The sequence below is a fragment of the Oncorhynchus clarkii genome, chromosome 4, assembly GCF_045791955.1.
Source record: "Oncorhynchus clarkii lewisi isolate Uvic-CL-2024 chromosome 4, UVic_Ocla_1.0, whole genome shotgun sequence".
Classification (NCBI taxonomy): Eukaryota; Metazoa; Chordata; class Actinopteri; order Salmoniformes; family Salmonidae; genus Oncorhynchus; species Oncorhynchus clarkii.
Window position 1 is genome coordinate 22,571,272 of NC_092150.1, and position 19,609 is coordinate 22,590,880.

The following is a 19,609-nucleotide window of genomic DNA, read 5'->3' on the forward strand; positions in this document are numbered from 1 at the left end:
CCTCTGATGTTGCACTTTCCTGTAGTTCTGTCAGTGGCAGACATTTTTACATCTGCATCTTCTGCATTGCATGTGCTTAGCCTAGAGTAAGACAGACAACTTTTTCAGTCTCATTCATATCAGCTGCTTGTGCTGAATGTCTTCTTATGTCAAAAAAGGTCTTCTGAATCCTGGTCTTATACATGTAAATGTTGGCAGTTTAGTAAAACTGGGTATTAATATACAGCTTCTCAGCTGAAGACTGATTGCCACTAAAATAAGGCATGAGCTTAAATCCATTGGAGAGAGCTTTCATAGAGCCTCTGGTTCAGTCAGCCTCTTAGAAGCTCTTTTGACTGAAAGCTGTCTCCCTCCACAAAACAATACCAGTAAACCAGGGTGGATAAAGTCCATTCATTCTCAGGGCTGAAAAACACTTACATAGTCTAAGATTCACCACAAAAACCATCAGCTGAAGAAAATGCATGTTGGCACAAATTATAGGGTAGACAAGGAAGCAACAACAGCTTAAGGAATGTGAGAAAATGCACTCTATTTTCCCTGGGCTTCAAAATCACCAGGCAATAAAGCTACACTAGAGGGTTCTATCTGAGGGGAATTGAGATGGCAATTGGTAATGTTGCTCACACTATCAGCAAAAAGCAACAGGAGTCCTTGAATGGGGATGAGGTAGAGCAGTGGTTCCCAACCAGAGGCACTAGGACCCCAGGGGGTACTGGGCCTATCCACCAGGGGTACTTGAGAAGACTCATGAGCCCATAGGCCTACTGGTAAAATGCACATGAGGGGGTACTTCAGGCAGAGCAAAAATCAGTTGGTGGTAGAATAACTGAAAAGGGATGGGAACCACTGAGAGAATGAGATAGGTCATAAGTAGAAGGAGAAATGCTTGTATTTAAGTAGGGCACAGATTGGGAGTTAAGACTATTGCATGAGAAAGAGTAGGAAAACATTGGAGTCATTCTGAGCTGACTATTTGTGCTGGTCTGTCTTTCCCCTTGAGTGAGGAGGCGGCAGGTGCTGCTGTGTGCATTGCAGAGGGCTCTGTGGAGGCAGCCCGGGCCTCACACTAACAGCATATTTACAAATGCACAATTAAGGCATCAGTGGGACCTGTGGCACAGAGCATGTCATGCATGGCTCCAGCCAGCAGCTCTCCCCAGGGCTCCCCAGTCCTCAGCCCCAGTCCCAGCACAGTGTGAGATCTTGTTAAGCAGGGATGACTTTGAGACGTTACGTTACACCCTTGAAAGGCATCCCTCCCTGAGCATTCTGCATCCTCACACTTCATATCGCCCCCTTCCAGATATCCCATGGATTGTTGGTCAATGACCATGCAGCATTTTGATCAAACCTTGCCCTCACAGTACCTCTCTAGTGTATCATCCATTTCCCATTCTGAGAACCTGGGAATAGTATGACTGTTTTTATCTCCCTCCTCTGTTCTATTACTCTGCTCTAAACTTGAGGGGTATACTACAATGCAGGATCAATGAGTTAGCTAGCTAACTTGCCTAAATATTCTGAAATCATGTTTCATGGTCTCTTTGACTCAACTTCCAAAACGGTTTAGCTTTTGTAATGAACCAGGAAATCAATAGTCATTTCTGGTTGTTAATCAAAGTTAACTGGCTAACTCATTGATCCTGCTTTGTAGTATACCACTCCGGACCACTAATCAGTGAGATAAATACACAGAACACCGTCCAGAGAACATAGCCAATAGGATGAAAAGGGAGGGTTAAAAGAAAGGTAAACTAGTCAAATCACTAGCTAAAAAAAACACATTCATGGCTTACTCTATGGTTTCAGACTCAATGTTTTCTCCAGACTCTGTGGTCATTTACCGCTTACAGACCAGGCGATTGATTTAGACAACCACTAAATTAATGTGACATGGCCAGCATCAAGCACAGTGCATGGGGATCGGGCTGGATTGTTTGATAAATTCCCTGCCATTGTTTACTCCAGCTCCAACAGCCAATTAAAATGTGCTCGGTGGTGGGTGTCCTGATGTGCCAAGTCGTGCACATTTGAGCTACCCTAGTAAATAATGCATCAAGTGTACACACACACACACACACACACACACTCGCCTGCCTGCCTGCACACCCACCACCTATCCACAGGCACACACTCACGCACACACAAATGCCTGCCCGCCCAAACACGCACACACACACACACACACACACACACACACACACACACACACACACACACAGCGGGCGGGGGAGCAATGCTGGAGACCTAATGAGGGTGCAGAGCAGATTGAGGGGGGTCCTGCTCTGACTTGTCCCCCAGGTCTTCTGGGCCATGGATGCCTGTGTGGTGACAGCTGCTGTCCATGTGACTGGCGTCTTCAAATAGCCTCTTTTCTTACCAGTTCAGTGAATTCATTGCTTCCCAAGTCTAATCGCTCCAGCTGTGACAGTCTGTGTATTGACCTGCAGCAAACAAGAGGGAAGAGCCTCAGATTCTGGCATAGAAACAAAGTCCCCATTTAGAAAGGCCAATCACCAGCAACACTCCCTCCAAACCAGGCTTCCTGCAACTCTGCCATCCCAGAGGGGTATGGCATGCTAGCCAGACATCCCCACACATTCACATAATATTCACTGCAAATTTAAACAGCTCAAATCAAAACAATGCAGTTAGTTAGTTAATGATTAATATAACATGAAACGGCTTTCTCCATTGCACCAGGCAACACCTCAAATTAGACTCGTTCATCTATGCAATGTAATGTACACAACGTCAGCCGGGGAGAGCAATGTCAGAATGATTCAATCTAAGATGTTTTGCACGGCATTACTAGTTATATTGGCTTGGTATTGCAGAGGACCTTTGTCTTGAGTGGTGAATAGTGAGCGTCCATTGGTCAAATCACTAAAGCAGATACTGCTGTTTTATGTCATGATATAGAGCAGCTGGCCCACATAGCAATTAGTCAATTCCAATAATGATGTGAGAACAAACAGATCAGAACCCTCATGGCAGAATGTCTCTCCATCCTTCATAACATATCAAAGCCTATGTGTTATCTATACCCTTCCTCTAGGATACACTTCCCCTCCAATGACTCCACGGTAACATGATAAACTCATTAATTGAATGAGGACATTACACTTATCGCCAAAGGGAAACACGTTTCAGTTGGTTTACACAAATGAACAAACATCCCTTGCTGTGCCACACCTGAGGCGGAAGAGGAGGAGTTTACTTCATTCAACTTGGTTTCTAGTGTGGGGGATAAGTTTATTGGTCATGTTTGGATAAAAATAGTTTTCAATCAGGACACCTGAGGGAGCCAGCATGCACCAACTAATGTGAGCAGTGTGTGTGTCTGTCTCTGGGGCTTGCAGCTCAGCACTCTCCACGATGATAAATCACAACATCATTGGCTGTGCTCCACTGGCTACACACCTGTACACACACGTTCCAACATGGGGCCTTCTTCACATTTCATTTAGACATCAAATAACAAGGCCTGAGCAACAGGGACTGGCCACAGCACAGCACAGTGCCCCTCCTCTGACACATGCTACCCGTCGCACAGAGAGAGACAGATGGCATTTGCTTTAGAAGCTGCTATTTACCATGCTCTCACACTAATCTGCCCATTAGAATTCCAGCCTGGAATGTTACTCAGGCTATTTGGCCACCCGGAGGTGTATATTTCTATTTGTACTTATTATGGATCCCCAATGCCAAGGCAGCAACTACTCTTCCTGGGGTCCAGCAAAATTAAGGCAGTTATACAATATTAAAAACATAACACATTCACAACACATGAAGTGTGCCCTCAGGCCACTGCTCTACTACCACATATCTACAACATTAAAGCCATATGTACGTGTGTGTATAGCGTGTATGTTATTGTGGTATGCATGTGTCTGTGCTTGTGTCTCTTCACAGTCCCGCTGTTCCATAAGGTGTATTTTTATCTGTTTTTTAAATGTAATTTTACTGCTTGCATGTGTTACTTGATGTGGAATAGAGTTCCATGTAGTCATGGCTGTATGCAGTACTGTGCGCTTCCCATAGTCTATTCTTGACTGTGAAGAGACCTCTGGTGGCATGTCTTGTGGGGTATGCATGGGTGTCCAAGCTGTGCGCCAGTAGTTCAAACAGACAGCTCGGTGCATTCAACATGTCAAAACCTCTCACAAATACAAGTAGTGATGAAGTCAATCTCTCCTCTACTTTGAGCCAGGAGAGATTGACATGTATATTATTAATGTTAGCTCTCTGTGTATATCCAAGGGCCAGCCGTGCTGCCCTGTTCTGAGCCAATTGCAATTTTCCTAAGTCCCTCTTTTGTCGCACCTTACCACACAGTCCAGGTGCGACAAACTAGGGCCTGTAGGACCTGCCTTGTTGATAGTGCTGTTAAGAAGGCAGGGACAGACTTCTCCCCATCTTAGCTACTGTTGTATCAATATGTTTCGACCATGACAGTTACTCCAAGCAGTTTAGTCACCTCAATTTACTCAATTTCCACATTATTCATGACAATATTTAGCTGAGGTTTAAGGTTTGTGTGGTGCAGGGGTAATGATACAAATCGAAGCCTTCCATATGGAGTAGTATCTTGGGCAGGGTTGGATGATTCATAGGGGCTCTATGGGCATGTTGGCTGCTAAAACTGTCAAGGCTTTCATTAACAGACACGTTTCATGGTTAGATCAGTGGCTTCTACATAAGAGAGAGGGGACAGATCTGAGGTGGGTAAGCTGGCTAGAGTGCAATGGGAAGAGGGATATCATTTATTTTAGGTGCTTGGGGAAAGCACAGACATTGTAATAAAGGACTCTCTACTAACATGTGGATAGATAACACTCAAAGTTCAGCATGATAGTTCTCTCTATTTGCAGGAATCAGTGATATTGGCTGCAAGTTACCCATGAAGTTCAGTGAAAAGTATGTTGGCAAAGAGCAAAGTTTAGTTTATTGTAACCTTTCCTTTCAATCCCATGATCAAACACGCCTCTGTAGCTAACACTAGCTGCCCTGGTGAGGTGAGGTCTGTGTGCTGAGTCACTCACTTTGGCATCGTTTTCAGGTGGTTCTCTCGCAATTCCAGGATCCGTAACTTGGAAAGTCTGAAAGGTAGAGGATGTCAAAAACACACGCATCCACAAGACAGAAAACAGATTTTTCCATCTCAGTATTAATAGATGCTAATGCTATGCATAGGACAGTAATGTATTGGAGAAAAAAACATGACATCCCAACCTTAAATTCCATTACACTGAGCCCAAGAGTAATATCACTGCTGTTTTGATAAATCATGACTTTTTCTCCATTCATCATCAAACCAGATAGGAGATGCTGCTAAGTGACAGATCGAAATTGACTGGGGGGGGGGGGGGGTCCAAAATAGGGGAGGGTTGTAAAACAATTTGTTTGCTTTAGGGGGGGTTGTGCATTTTTTGGAGGGGCATAGGGGAGGGTAGTACGTTTTTTCCCTGCTTTACAGTAGCTCCTCTGCTCGTATTTTCCCGATAAACAACGGCTTGACTTACTTTTGATATTACCCTAATAAAGTTTGGAAACGTTTGTTATGGTTTGGTATGGTGTAGCTATTATTAAGCTTTAGCTACTGCAGGCCTATGATAAGAAGGTAGTTCGCCCCGGTGCTCCAACTGACTCTGACAGTTGAACTGTTTCAGATCTACCAAAGTTACTCCTATAATCTAACAATATAATGCTTATCTTTATTACCCTCCTTCTGTATGTCTATATCTGTATAGCAGATGCAGTAGCCATCTGACAAAGAAATGCATGTCTGATGTAAGCAGTAAAATTAGATTTTAAAAAACAGACACAAATACACTGTATGGAACAGCGGGGACTGTGAAGCAACACAAACATAGGCACAGACAGAAGCATACACACACATGAAAACATATGCACTATACACACACGTACACATGGATTTTGTATTGAAGATATGTGGTAGTGGTGGAGTAGGGGCCTGACGGCACACAGTGTGTTGTGGAATCTGTGAAGGTATTGTAATGTTTTTAAAAGAGTAGCTGCTGCCTTTTCAACAGCTAATGGGGATCCATAATAAATACAAATGTCGGTGTCGTAGCATGCCACCGGCATATCTATCTCTCTGGGGTTAGGCCTAAGCTTCTCTTCCTTATATATATATATAAAAACAAATGATAGTACCATATATATATATATATATAAATATATACACTGCTCAAAAAAATAAAGGGAACACAATGTAACTCCAAGTCAATCACACTTCTGTGAAATCAAACTGTCCACTTAGGAAGCAACACTGATTGACAATAAATTTCACATGCTGTTGTGCAAATGGAATAGACAACAGCTGGAAATTATAGGCAATTAGCAAGACACCCCCAATAAAGGAGTGGTTCTGCAGGTGATAACCGCAGACCACTTCTCAGTTCCTATGCTTCCTGGCTGATGTTTTGGTCACTTTTGAATGCTGCCGGTGCTTTCACTCTAGTGGTAGCATGAGACGGAGTCTACAACCCACACAAGTGGCTCAGGTAGTGCAGGATGGCACATCAATGCGAGCTGTGGCAAGAAGGTTTGCTGTGTCTGTCAGCATAGTGTCCAGAGCATGGAGGCGCTATCAGGAGACAGGCCAGTACATCAGGAGACGTGGAGGAGGCCGTAGGAGGGCAACAACCCAGCAGCAGGACCGCTACCTCCGCCTTTGTGCAAGGAGGAGCACTGCCAGAGCCCTGCAAAATGACCTCCAGCAGGCCACAAATGTGCATGTGTCTGCTCAAACGGTCAGAAACAGACTCCATGAGGGTGGTATGAGGGCCCGACGTCCACAGGTGGGGGTTGTGCTTACAGCCCAGCACTTCCTGCAAGAGGAATGCTATGGCTATGATGCTATGGACTGGCCCGCCCGTTCCCCAGACCTGAATTCAATTGAGCACATCTGGGACATCATGTCTCGCTCCATCCACCAACGCACGTTGCACCACAGACTGTCCAGGAGTTGGCGGATGCTTTAGTCCAGGTCTGGGAGGAGATCCCTCAGGAGATCATCTGCCACATCATCAGAAGCATGCCCAGGCATTGTAGGGAGGTCATACAGGCACGCACACACTACTGAGCCACACACACTACTGAGGCCACACACACTACTGAGCCTCATTTTTACTTGTTTTAAGGACATTACATCAAAGTTGGATCAGCCTGTAGTGTGGTTTTCCACTTTAATTTTGAGACATCCAGACATCCATGGGTTGATAAATTTGATTTCCATTGATAATTTTTGTGTGATTTTGTTGTCAGCACATTCAGCTACGTAAAGAAAAAAGTATTTAATAAGAATATTTCATTCATTCAGATCTAGGATGTGTTATGTTAGTGTTCCCTTTATTTTTTTGAGCAGTGTATTTGCCCTGATGCATTTTGTGCTAATCTCTGACAGCTGAACCGCGGGCCGGACAATTATTGTTTTAGGAAAGTAAATGTGGCTCATTTGGCCAACATCCCTCATTTATTGATGGCGCTGGCTGCGCTAGGTTGGATCTGAATGTATATGGATGTCCATAAAATTTCTTAAAATGTCCGGTAAATTAAAATATTCCCTGTCATGTTATGGTGCCAAACTCTGATATTGTTTTTATGAAGATTTTAGAATATTCACATTAAAATCTGTCACCAATTGGATGGAAACCTAGCTATAGACACCGAAAAAGTACCTTTGATTATGCCTGCACATCATGGTTCACCAGCAGCCCCAAACATCTAAAGAATAAGCTACCAGCCAAACAAGCTTGTAAGAATTGTACTCATACTCATCTGGAGGTTGAGAATGTTTTCGTCTCTATCTCTGTAATGTGTCTGTATATACAGTGGGTCAAAAAAGTATTTAGTCAGCCACTAATTGTGCAAGTTCTCGCACTTAAAAACATGAGAGAGGCCTGTAATTTTCATCATAGGTACACTTCAACTATGACAGACAAAATGAGGAAAAAAAATCCAGAAAATCACATTGTAGTATTTTTTATGAATTTATTTGCAAATGATGGTGGACAATAAGTATTTGTCCAATAAACTTTTGTTATCTCAATACTTTGTTATAAACCCTTTGTTGGCAATGACAGAGGTCAAACGTTTTCTGTAAGTCTTCACAAGGTTTTCACACACTGTTGCTGGTATTTTGGCCCATTCCTCCATGCAGATCTCCTCTAGAGCAGTGATGTTTTGGGGCTGTTGCTGGGCAACACGGACTTTCAACTCCCTCCAAAGATTTTCTATGGGGTTGAGATCTGAAGACTGGCTAGGCCACTCCAGGACCTTGAAATGCTTCTTACGAAGGCACTCCTTCGTTGCCCGGGCGGTGTGTTTGGGATCATTGTCATGCTGAAAGACCCAGCCACGTTTCATCTTCAATGCCCTTGCTGATGGAAGGAGGTTTTCACTCAAAATCTCACGATACATGGCCCCATTCATTCTTTCCTTTACACGGATCAGTCGTCCTGGTCCCTTTGCAGAAAAACAGCCCCAAAGCATGAGGTTTCCACCCCCATGCTTCACAGTACGTATGGTGTTCTTTGGATGCAACTCTTCTTTGGATGCATTCTTTGTCCTCCAAACACAACGAGTTGAGTTTTTACCAAAAATATATATTTTGGTTTCATCTGACCATATGACATTCTCCCAATCTTCTTCTGGATCATCCAAATGCTCTCTAGCAAACTTCAGACGGGCCTGGACATGTACTGGCTTAAGCAGGGGGACACGTCTGGCACTGCAGGATTTGAGTCCCTGGCGGCGTAGTGTGTTACTGATGGTAGGCTTTGTTACTTTGGTCCCAGCTCTCTACAGGTCATTCACTAGGTCCCCCCGTGTGGTTCTGGGATTTTTGCTCACCGTTCTTGTGATCATTTTGACCCCACGGGGTGAGATCTTGCGTGGAGCCCCAGATCGAGGGAGATTATCAGTGGTCTTGTATGTCTTCCATTTCCTAATAATTGCTCCCACAGTTGATTTCTTCAAACCAAGCTGCTTACCTATTGCAGATTCAGTCTTCCCAGCCTGGTGCAGGTCTACAATTTTGTTTCTGGTGTACTTTGACAGCTCTTTGGTCTTGGCCATAGTGGAGTTTGGAGTGTGACTGTGTGATGTTGTGGACAGGTGTCTTTTATACTGATAACAAGTTCAAACAGTTGCCATTAATACAGGTAACGAGTGGAGGACAGAGGAGCCTCTTAAAGAAGAAGTTACAGGTCTGTGAGAGCCAGAAATCTTGCTTGTTTGTAGGTGACCAAATACTTATTTTCCATCATAATTTGCAAATAAATTCATTAAAAATCCTACAATGTGATTTTCTGGAGAAAAAAAAATCACATTTTGTCTGTCATAGTTGAAGTGTACCTATGATGAAAATTACAGGCCTCTCTCATCTTTTTAAGTGGGAAAACTTGCACAATTGGTGGCTGACTAAATACTTTTTTGCCCCACTGTATTTCATTGTATATGTATTTATGTAAAAAATAGGGAACACAATGGAAATAAATCCCAGATCAATCAATAATTCAATCTAAACTGTGCAGCAGGCGCTTGGTGAATGGAAAGAGACTGTTGCAAAACACCAAAAAGTTTAATGACATTCAGAGATTGTCAAGCCAAGCCTTCGATACTGGGTATCAAAATGTTGAAAAACTGATTTCCCCCCAGCTGATCACTGTCTGCAGACGGCTCTGATCATAGGTTAATGACACAGGCAGGGAGAGAGAGTCTGTGGTGCTCGGCAAACGCTCACCCTTCTGACCCGTAGCCCTGCGTGGCATCGACTGGGCCACAAAAGCATGCTGAAGTGGCAAAGTTGATATCCACGTTCATAAACACATGGTCGCTACAGTTATTGTTATTTGTGGTCGTAAATATTATTTTGGAGTTAATTAGATGAGGAGGTAGTGTGTTTAATTAAGGGTCATGTGAAAATATTTATAACTTTGGGGAGGGGGGTGCATTTTTTTTCAGGACACCTAGAGTTGGACGGTCCCTCGCCACCAGTACATTTAGATCTGTCCCTAAACCATTGCTTTATTCATGCAAGCCCCAGGCAAGTGACGTTTACCAGGCGTTGTGTGCAGAGAATGAAGAACAGTCTGTTTGAACCCACCCAGGCATACTGGTAACTGAATAAAAGCTCCAATCCAAACACAGAGGGCCTCTCCTTCTGCAACTGAGGGCCCTAGGCCCCACAACACCAGAACAAGGGAGTCCATAGGCTGAACTCACCTCCCAAAGTTGGCGGGGAGGTATTCCAGAAAGGCATCGTTTAAGAAGAGCTGTGTCAGGTTGAGGAGCTGGGTGAAGCCCTCTGGGAGCCTACAGTGGAGAGATGGGCAATGAGAGAGACGGAAAGGGAGAGAGAGAAAGAATCCCTGTGCAGATGTCATCACAGTACAGTACCCCTTGGATATAAAAAAATTACACAGCACGGAAGAAGTACAAAAAGAAGCTCCTGAAGGACAATCCAGAGACACTATTTGCTGACCGCTATAAAGAGGGGAACGTAAGCAACTTCATTTTCCACAAAGACCATCCCCTGGCATGGCACAGTGCTATAAGAGCACACTACCCCTATGTCAAGAGAGAGGGTATTGGCCCAGGGTGGAAACTCAGAATACTAGACATTGAGGAAATTTAAACAACCTCTGTCAACGTGTACAAGCCTGGGACAGTAATGGTGCAGGGCATGCTCAAGCAGTTCCAGCAGGACTTTTACGGGATCAAAGAGAGAGCACATCAGGAAAAGCTCTCTCGGTGACGACTCGTCCATCCTGAGTAGAGGTCGACCGATTATGATTTTTCTACGCCCATATAGATGCCGATTATTTGAGGACCAAAAAAGCCGATACTGATTAATTGGCCGCTTTTTAAAAATGTATTTGTAATAATGACAATTACAACAATACTGAATGAACACTTATTTTAACTTGATATAATACATCAATAAAATCTATTTAGCCTCAAGTAAATAATGAAACATGTTCAATTTGGTTTAAATAATGAAAAAAAAAAGTGTTGGGGAAGAAAGTAAAAGTGCAATATGTGCTATGTAAGAAATCTAACGTTTCAGTTCCTTGCTCAGAACATGAGAACATATGAAAGCTGGTGGTTCCTTTTAACTCGAGTCTTCAATATTCCCAGGTAAGAACTTTTAGGTTGGAATTATAGGACTATTTCCCTCTATACATTTGTATTTCATTAACCTTTGACTATTGAATTTTCTTATAGGCACTTTAGTATTGCCAGTGTAACAGTTTAGCTTCCGTCCCTCTCCTCGCTCCTCCCTGGGCTCGAACCAGCAACACAACGACAACAGCCATCATCGAAGCAGCGTTACCCATGCAGAGCAAGGGGAACAACTACTCGAAGGCTCAGCGCGAGTGACGGTTGAAACGCTATTAGCGCGCGCTAACTAGCTAGCCATTTCACTTCGGTTACACCAGCCTCGTCTCGGGAGTTGATAGGCTTGAAGTCATAAACAGCGCAATGCTTGACGCACAACGAAGAGCTGCTGGCAAAATGCACGATAGTGCTGTTTGAATGAATGTTTACGTGCCTGCTTCTGCCTACCACCGCTCAGTCAGATTATATGCAACGCAGGACACGCTAGATAATATCTAGTAATATCATCAAACATGTGTAGTTAACTAGTGGTTATGATTGATTGTTTTTTAAGTTTAATGCTAGCTAGCAACTTACCTTGGCTTACTGCATTCGCGTAACAGGCAGTCTGCTTGTGGAGTGCACCGAGAGAGAGGCAGGTCGTTATTGCGTTGGACTAGTTAACTGTAAGGTTGCAAGATTGAATCCCCCAAGCTGACAAGGTGAAAATCTGCTGTTCTGCCCCTGAACGAGGCAGTTAACCCACCGTTCCTAGGTCGTCATTGAAAATAAGAATGTGTTCCTCTCAAGGCTAGGGGGCACTATTTTAATTTTTGGAAAAATAACGTTCCCAAAGTAAACCGGCTATTTCTCAGGGCCAGATGCTAGAATATGCATAGAATTGACAGCTTAGGATAGAAAACACTCTAACGTTTCCAAAACTGTAAAAATATTGTCTGTGAGTATAACAGAACTGATATTGCAGGCGAAAGCCTGAGAAAAATCCAATCAGGAAGTGACTCTTATTTTGAAACCTCTGCGTTCCTATGCATCGCTATTGACTATTGAAAGGGATATCAACCAGATTCCTTTTTCTATGGCTTCCCTAATGTGTCTACAGTCACTAGACATAGTTTCAGGCTTTTATTTTGAAAAATTAGAGTGAACGACAACATTGCGTCAGTGGTCAGCTGGTGGCTCTCAGAGTGATTTGTGCGTAATAGACAAAGGCGGCCATTGTTCCTCTCGCTCCTAGTGAAAAGCCAATTGTCCCGGTTGATATATTATCGAATAGATATTTGAAAAACACCTTGAGGATTGATTATAAAAAACGTTTGCCATGTTTCTGTCGATATTATGGAACTAATTTGTCATTTTTATCAGCGCTGTCGTGACCGCAAATTCCGGGGGATTTCTCAACCAAACGTGAACAAGAAAATGAGGTATTTCGGCTATAAAAATAATCTTTATGGAGCAAAATGAACATTTGCTGTCTAACTGGGAGTCTCGTGAGTGAAAACATCCGAAGCTCATCAAAGGTAAACTATTTAATTTGATTGCTTTTCTGATTTTCGTGACCAAGCTTCCTGCTGCTAGCTGGACATAATGCTATGCTAGGCTATCGATAAACTTACACAAATGTTTGTCTTGCTTTGGCTGTAAAGCATAATTTCAAAATCTGAGATGACAGGGTGACAAGGCTAAGCTGTGTTTCACTATATTTCACTTGTGATTTCATGAAAATGAATATTTTCTAGTAAGATTTTTTGTCCGTTGCGTTATGCTAATTAGTGTAGTTGATGACAATTCTCCCGGATCCGGGAGGGGTAGTTCTAAGAAGTTAATTAACTGACTTGCCTAGTTAAATAAAGGTATAAAAAAAATACAACATGTTTTTTTATTTTTGTATTATCGGCGCCCCAAAATACCAATTTCCGATTGTTATGAAAACTTGAAATCGGCCCTAATTAATCGGTCGACCTCTAATCCTGAGTGAGTCTGATCACACCTCTTCAAACTGTCCTGCAGACGAGGATAGTCATCCCTCCGGCACTGAACACACCCAGGTCCCACAACTGCACTACTCATCCATCATTGAAAGGGATGAATTCACAGAGCTGGAGAGAGACATGGAGCTCAGAGTCCACACTATCCAGACAGAACAGACCCACAAAACAGACCACCACAACAACAGAGAAACACATGGCACATGTAACAGCAGTGAAGGAGGAGAGAGAGAAACACATGGCACAGGTAACAGCAGTGAAGAAGGAGAGAGAGAAACACATGGCACAGCTAACAGCAGTGAAGGAGGAGGGAGAGAAACACATGGCATAGCTAACAGCAGTGAAGGAGGAGGGAGAGAAACACATGGCACAGCTAACAGCAGTGAAGGAGGAGGGAGAGAAACACATGGCACAGCTAACAGCAGTGAAGGAGGAGAGAGAGAAACACATGGCACAGCTAACAGCAGTGAAGGAGGAGGGAGAGAAACACATGGCACAGCTAACAGCAGTGAAGGAGGAGGTGAGAAAGCTGAGGTGTTACAGACACTCCCCCAGAGAAGCCAGCAAAACATCCCACCTCAGACACACACCACAACCTCAACACCACAATGGGACCGACAACATAGGACACACCAACCCAACAGACCCCACCCGCTCCTAACAGCCCCCGTCAGCTCCACCGATAGCTCTCCTGACAACCCATTGAGGACACACAAAAGCCAGAAAATGTGCTCCTCATTGACTCAAATGGCAAATTAGCTTTTTCCCAAACACAAACTGGCTAAACTCTGGTGCCCAAACACTAGGCATGTCCTAGAGCTGTTGTCAGAGGACAGACTAGGACAGACACATTATAAATCACACAGTCACAAATGACCTGAGAACCCAGCAGGAAAGGATGGCCACAGCACTCAACGGAGTGATTGAAAAAGCTTCTTCCACTTTCTCCAACGCACAAGTGGTTATCTCCACCCTGCTATCACAAAAATACATTCACCTTGCCACCATACAGCGGGTGAACGCAAGCATTTCCCGTGACTGTGCCTCAAAATCTAATGTCTACTTGACCCACCATTCCACCCTAGACTTAAACAACCTTTACCACCAGGCAGAAATCCCAACTTTTGCCAGGACCTGGAAGGACGTCACCCTCAACCGCAGACCAGCGAGACACCCTGAGAACCCACGCCAAGAGGATCTACACCCATAGCTTCACAAGCCACACCCCAACCAGCTGAGACCATCCCAAACAAACCCTGGCCACACCCTATATTTATTATTTTTATTTTACCTTTATTTAACTTAAGAACAAATTCTAATTTTCAATGGTGGCCTAGGAACAGTGGGTTAACTGGGGCAGGATGACACCTTGTCAGCTCGGGGATTTGAACTTGCAACCTTTTGGTTACTAGTCCAATGCTCTAGCAACTAGGCTACGCTGCCGCCCCATATAGGTCCCCCCAACCTGGAATATACAAGGTCTGAGGTCATCTGCCTTTGGCCTAAAGAGCAGGAACCCAGACTTCATCAAAGAAATTGGAAATACAGACACTGTTATCCTACAAGAAACATGGTATAGATGAGACAGACCAACTGGTTACCTTTTAGGTTACAGAGAGCTGGTAGTCCCATCCACCAAACTACCAGGTGTTAAAAAGGGAAGAGAGTAGTTTTAGACCCCCAACCCTAGCCTGTGGTTGACCAAATAGAATTCCTGGTAATAAAATTGGGCCAATGGCCAGATAACAAGTATCCCATTTCAGGCTCAATGTATAGACAACTTGAACCAATGAGAACTTGCCACATGTAGCTATGAGTCCCGGACTGACATTCCTCCCATGTCTCTGACACATTAATCATGTAATCCCTATTACAGAAAAACAACTAATTCCCTCTTGACCTCAAGTCCTCTGCATTGTGTATGTATCTTAAAATATTACTACATCACTGACCTCAACCCAGAGTCTCTCAGAGCATTCATAGTCAGGCCATTAACACCCCTATCAGATCACAGCAAAATCAGTCTACTTAAACAGAGCAATACTCAATCATGAGGAGGCATCAAAGCCAAAATAACTGCACTATATTAAGAAATGCTATAGATGGAAAGAAAGTAGTGTAGAAACCTACCAAAAACAATTAGGCAACAACAAATGCAATCCCTTTTAGACAACTGGACAAAACGTTTCACTGTAATAGTGAAGGTGTAAACCTGGCAGCAGAATGCCTAAACAATATATTTGACCTTTCAGCTTCCCTATCAAATCTAAAAAAAAAATTTCAAGCACAAAACCTAAGAAAATCAACAACAATGACAAATGATTTGATAAAGAATGCAAAAACCTAAGAAAGAAATTGAGAAACCTATCCAACCAAAAACATAGAGACCCGGAAGACTTGAGTCTACGCCTTCACTATGGTGAATCAATAAAACAATACAGAAATACACTACAGAAAAATAAGGAACAGCACACAATGTAATTGAAGAATCCATAGCATCTAACCACTTCTGGGAAAATTGGAACACAATAAACAAACAACAACACAAAGAGTTATCTATCCAAAACAGAGATGTGTGGATAAACCACTTCTGGCACTATAACAAAGAACAAACAGCAAAAACATATACATGATCAATTACAAATCTTCGAATCAGCTATTAAAGACAACCAGAACCCACTGGATTATCCAATTCAACTGAATGAACAAAAGGACAAAATATACAAACCCTTCCAACCCAAAAAGGCCTGTGGTGTTGATGGTATCCTACATGAAATGATAAAACATACAGACCACAAATTCCAATTAGCTATACTTAAACTCTTTAACATCATCCTCAGCTCTGGCATCTTCCTTAATATTTGGAACCAAGGACTGACAACCCAAATCCACAAATGTGGAGACAAATTTGACTCCAATAACTACCATGAGATATGCGTCAACAACAACCTGTGGAAAATCCACTGCAATATCATTAACAGGAGACATGTACATTTCCTCAGTGAAAACAATGTACTGAGCAATTGTCAAATTGGATGTTTACCAATTTACTGTATGACAGACCAGGTATTCACCATGCACACCCTAATTGACAAACAAACTAACCAAAACAAAGGCAAAGTCTTCTCATGCTTTGTTGACTTCAAAAAAAGCTTTTGACTCAATTTGGCATGAGGGTCTGCTATACAAATTGATGGAAAGTGGAGTTGGGGGAAAACATATTACATTATCAAATCCAAGTACACATACAACAAGTGTGCAGTTAAAATTGGCAAAAAAACACACATTTCTTTCCACAGTGCCGTGGGGTGAGACAGGGATGCTGCTTAAGTCCCACCCTCTTCAACACATATATCAACAAATTGGCAAGAGCACTAGAACAGTCTGCAGCACCCAGCCTCAACCTACTAGAATCTGAAGTAAAATGTCTAAGGTCTAGTGATGATCTGGTGCTTCTGTCCCCAACCAAGGAGGGCATACAGCAGAACATAGATGTTCTGCACATTCTGTTAGACCTGGACCTGTTCCAACAAAGGTCCAGTTTCCAGGACCACAAATACAAATTATTTCAAGACACTGCTGCTTTAGAGCACATAAACTATACATACCTCGGCCTAAACATCAGTGCCACAGGTACGAACTTGCGCAAAGCTGTGAACGATCTGAGAGACAAGGCAAGAAGGGCCTTCTATGCCATCAAAAGGAACATAAATTTAACATACCAATTAGGATCTGGCAAAAAATACTTGAATCAGTTATAGAACCCATTGCCCTTTATGGTTTTCACAAAATGGGACAAACACCAAATTGAGACTGCATGCAGAATTCAGAGAAAATATTCTTAGTGTACAACGTAAAACAACAAATAATGCATGCAGAGGATAATTAGGCCCATACCCACTAATGATCAAAATCCAGAAAAGACATGTTAAATTCTACAACCAACTAAAAGGAAGTGATTCCCAAACCTTCCATAACAAAGCCATCACCTACAGAGATATGTATTTTGAGAAGAGTCCCCTAAGCAAGATGTTCCTGGGGCTCTGTTCACAAACACAAACAGACCCCACAGAGCACCAGGACAGCAACACAATTAGACTAAACTTGACACGTTGGAAAGAACTAACAAAAAAACTGAGCAAACTACAATGCTAATTGGCCCTAAAAAGAGAGCACACAGTGGCAGAATACATGACCACTGTGACTGACCCAAAATGAAGGAAAGCTTTGACTATGTAAAGACTCAGTGAGCATAGCCTTGCTATTGAGAAAGGTTGCCGTATGCAGACCTGGCTCTCAAGAGAAGACAGGCTATGTTCACACTGCCCACAAAATGAGGTGGAAACTGAGATGCACTTCCTAACCTCCTGCCAAATGTATGACCATATTAAAGACACATATTTCCCTTAAATTACACAGACCCACAAAGATTTTGAAAACAAATCCAATTTGATAAACTCCCATATCTATTTGGTGAAATACCATGGGGTGCAATCACAGCAGCAAGATTTGTGACCTGTTGCCACAAGAAAAGGGCAACCAGTGAAGAACAAACACCATTGTAAATACAACCCATATTTATGTTTATTTATTTCCCCTTTTGTACTTTAACTATTTGCGCATTGTTACAACACTGTATATAGATATAATGACAATTGAAATGTCTCTATTATTTTGGAAATAATGAGTGTAATATTTACTGTTCACTTTTTATTGTTTTTTTCACTTTTGTTTATCCATTTCACTTGCTTTGGCAATGTAAACATATGTTTCCCATGCTAATAAAGCCCCTTGAATTGATTTGAAAGAGAGAGGCAGGTAGAAAAAGAATCTACGAGAACCCATTTGTTTGTCAACCTATGATTTCCCACCAACAAATGCTAAATGTATGATGTATTGCTCAGGGGTAACTCCCTGGTTTTCCAATGTATTTTATAGCATGAGGCACATTATGTCAAGTACTCGCAGAGAGACCTGCATTACCCTCTGTAAGGACAGGAAACTACTCAATATTTAACAAATGGCATACAGTATTTACACAATGCAGGAAAGAAATGTCTTACGTAAAAAGTGATGGAATTGTTTCCATTCTTCTATGCTAATCATTTAAATTCAGACAAAAGCCTCAGATACACAAATACAACAGTCTCCCATGTAGTTATTTTCCTCATTCTGTTTATCTGTTCATTTCAAAGTTGCCATGAGGTGTCTAAAATCTCTATATATATATATATATATATATATATATATATATATATACATATATATATATATATATATATATAAATGTATTTCTACAGCCAATTTGACTGAAAGCATTTTCATATGAAAATTCCTTTTTTTTTATTTTTTAGGTAATCTGTGATTGTTTCTTGATACAAAGCAACAGACACAGCTGTTGGCAATGATAATACAGCATTACCATTGTCCCTATAGACTACAGCCATCCCACCACAATGATACACTTCTTTCTTCACTTACTTGGCAATAGGATTTACACTGGCCTCCACAACAGATAGGCATTTACAGCATTTAATGTTGTCTGGGAACTCTTGAATACCTAAAGAAGGAATGGAAACATGTTTGTCATTCATAACAAATGAACACACATTTTTAATACTCATGCCTCGTCATATTGTACATCATGCTGATATTTAGAGTGACAGTATCAGTAGAGAGTCGACAATTTAGAATATATCAGAGTAGAAACTAGCAGAGATTGCTGTGGACATCACATCTCACTCGCTTACCATTTTTACTGATGTCCAACTCCCTCAGGTTTACAAGGCTGGCTATGGTGGTTGGCAGGTTTGACAGGTCATTGTCAGGTATGCTCAGTTTACGGAGAGCCTGACAGTTAAATAGTTGCTATGGAGAGAGAGGGGCAGAACAGAAACAAGTTATACTGGTGTTATATCAATCTCTTAGCCTGCGGTGTTGAAAAAGTGTAGACTTTGTGAGATTTCATGCACTGTTTCAATAAGGCCGGTCTCTAATGATCCTGCTGTGCTGTTGTTAAATGTGAAACATGAGAGAAACGCTGAGGCAACGTCTTTTTCAATGTTCTGACACGTTTCCCCTTCACTGTAAGAGCAGCAACTCTCAGTTGAGTAACCTTGTAGGACAACATTAGTAGTCCACAGCTCTATATGAAGGGAGGGAGAGAGCCACATCAGTCCTCCCCAGAGAGAGAGAGAGAGAGAGAGATGGAGCATAGAGAGAGGGAGAGAGCCACATCAGTCCTCCTCAGAGAGATGGAGCATAGAGGAGGGAGGGAGAGAGACATCAGTCCTCCTCAGAGAGAGAGAGAGAGAGAGATGGAGCATAGAGAGAGGGAGAGAGCCACATCAGTCCTCCTCAGAGAGATGGAGCATAGAGGAGGGAGGGAGAGCCACATCAGTCCTCCTCAGAGAGAGCGAGGCAGAGGGAAAGAGAGATATGTAGCATAGAGGAGGGAGGGAGAGAGAGAC

The 19,609-nt window shown here is 42.6% G+C and overlaps 1 protein-coding gene across 1 annotated transcript in view; it reads right to left on the reverse strand.

The window, feature by feature from the left end:
* Positions 1-19,609, reverse strand: part of LOC139406606 (leucine-rich repeat-containing protein 7-like) — a 126,139-nt gene that overhangs the window by 47,514 nt on the left and 59,016 nt on the right. The window contains exons 3-7 of the mRNA XM_071149374.1: positions 18,890-19,007; positions 18,621-18,699; positions 10,258-10,347; positions 5,049-5,105; positions 2,384-2,447 (exon numbers count right to left, since the gene is read on the reverse strand). Of these exons, the coding sequence (XP_071005475.1) occupies positions 2,384-2,447; positions 5,049-5,105; positions 10,258-10,347; positions 18,621-18,699; positions 18,890-19,007 (408 nt within the window). The remainder of the gene's footprint in view (positions 1-2,383; positions 2,448-5,048; positions 5,106-10,257; positions 10,348-18,620; positions 18,700-18,889; positions 19,008-19,609) is intronic.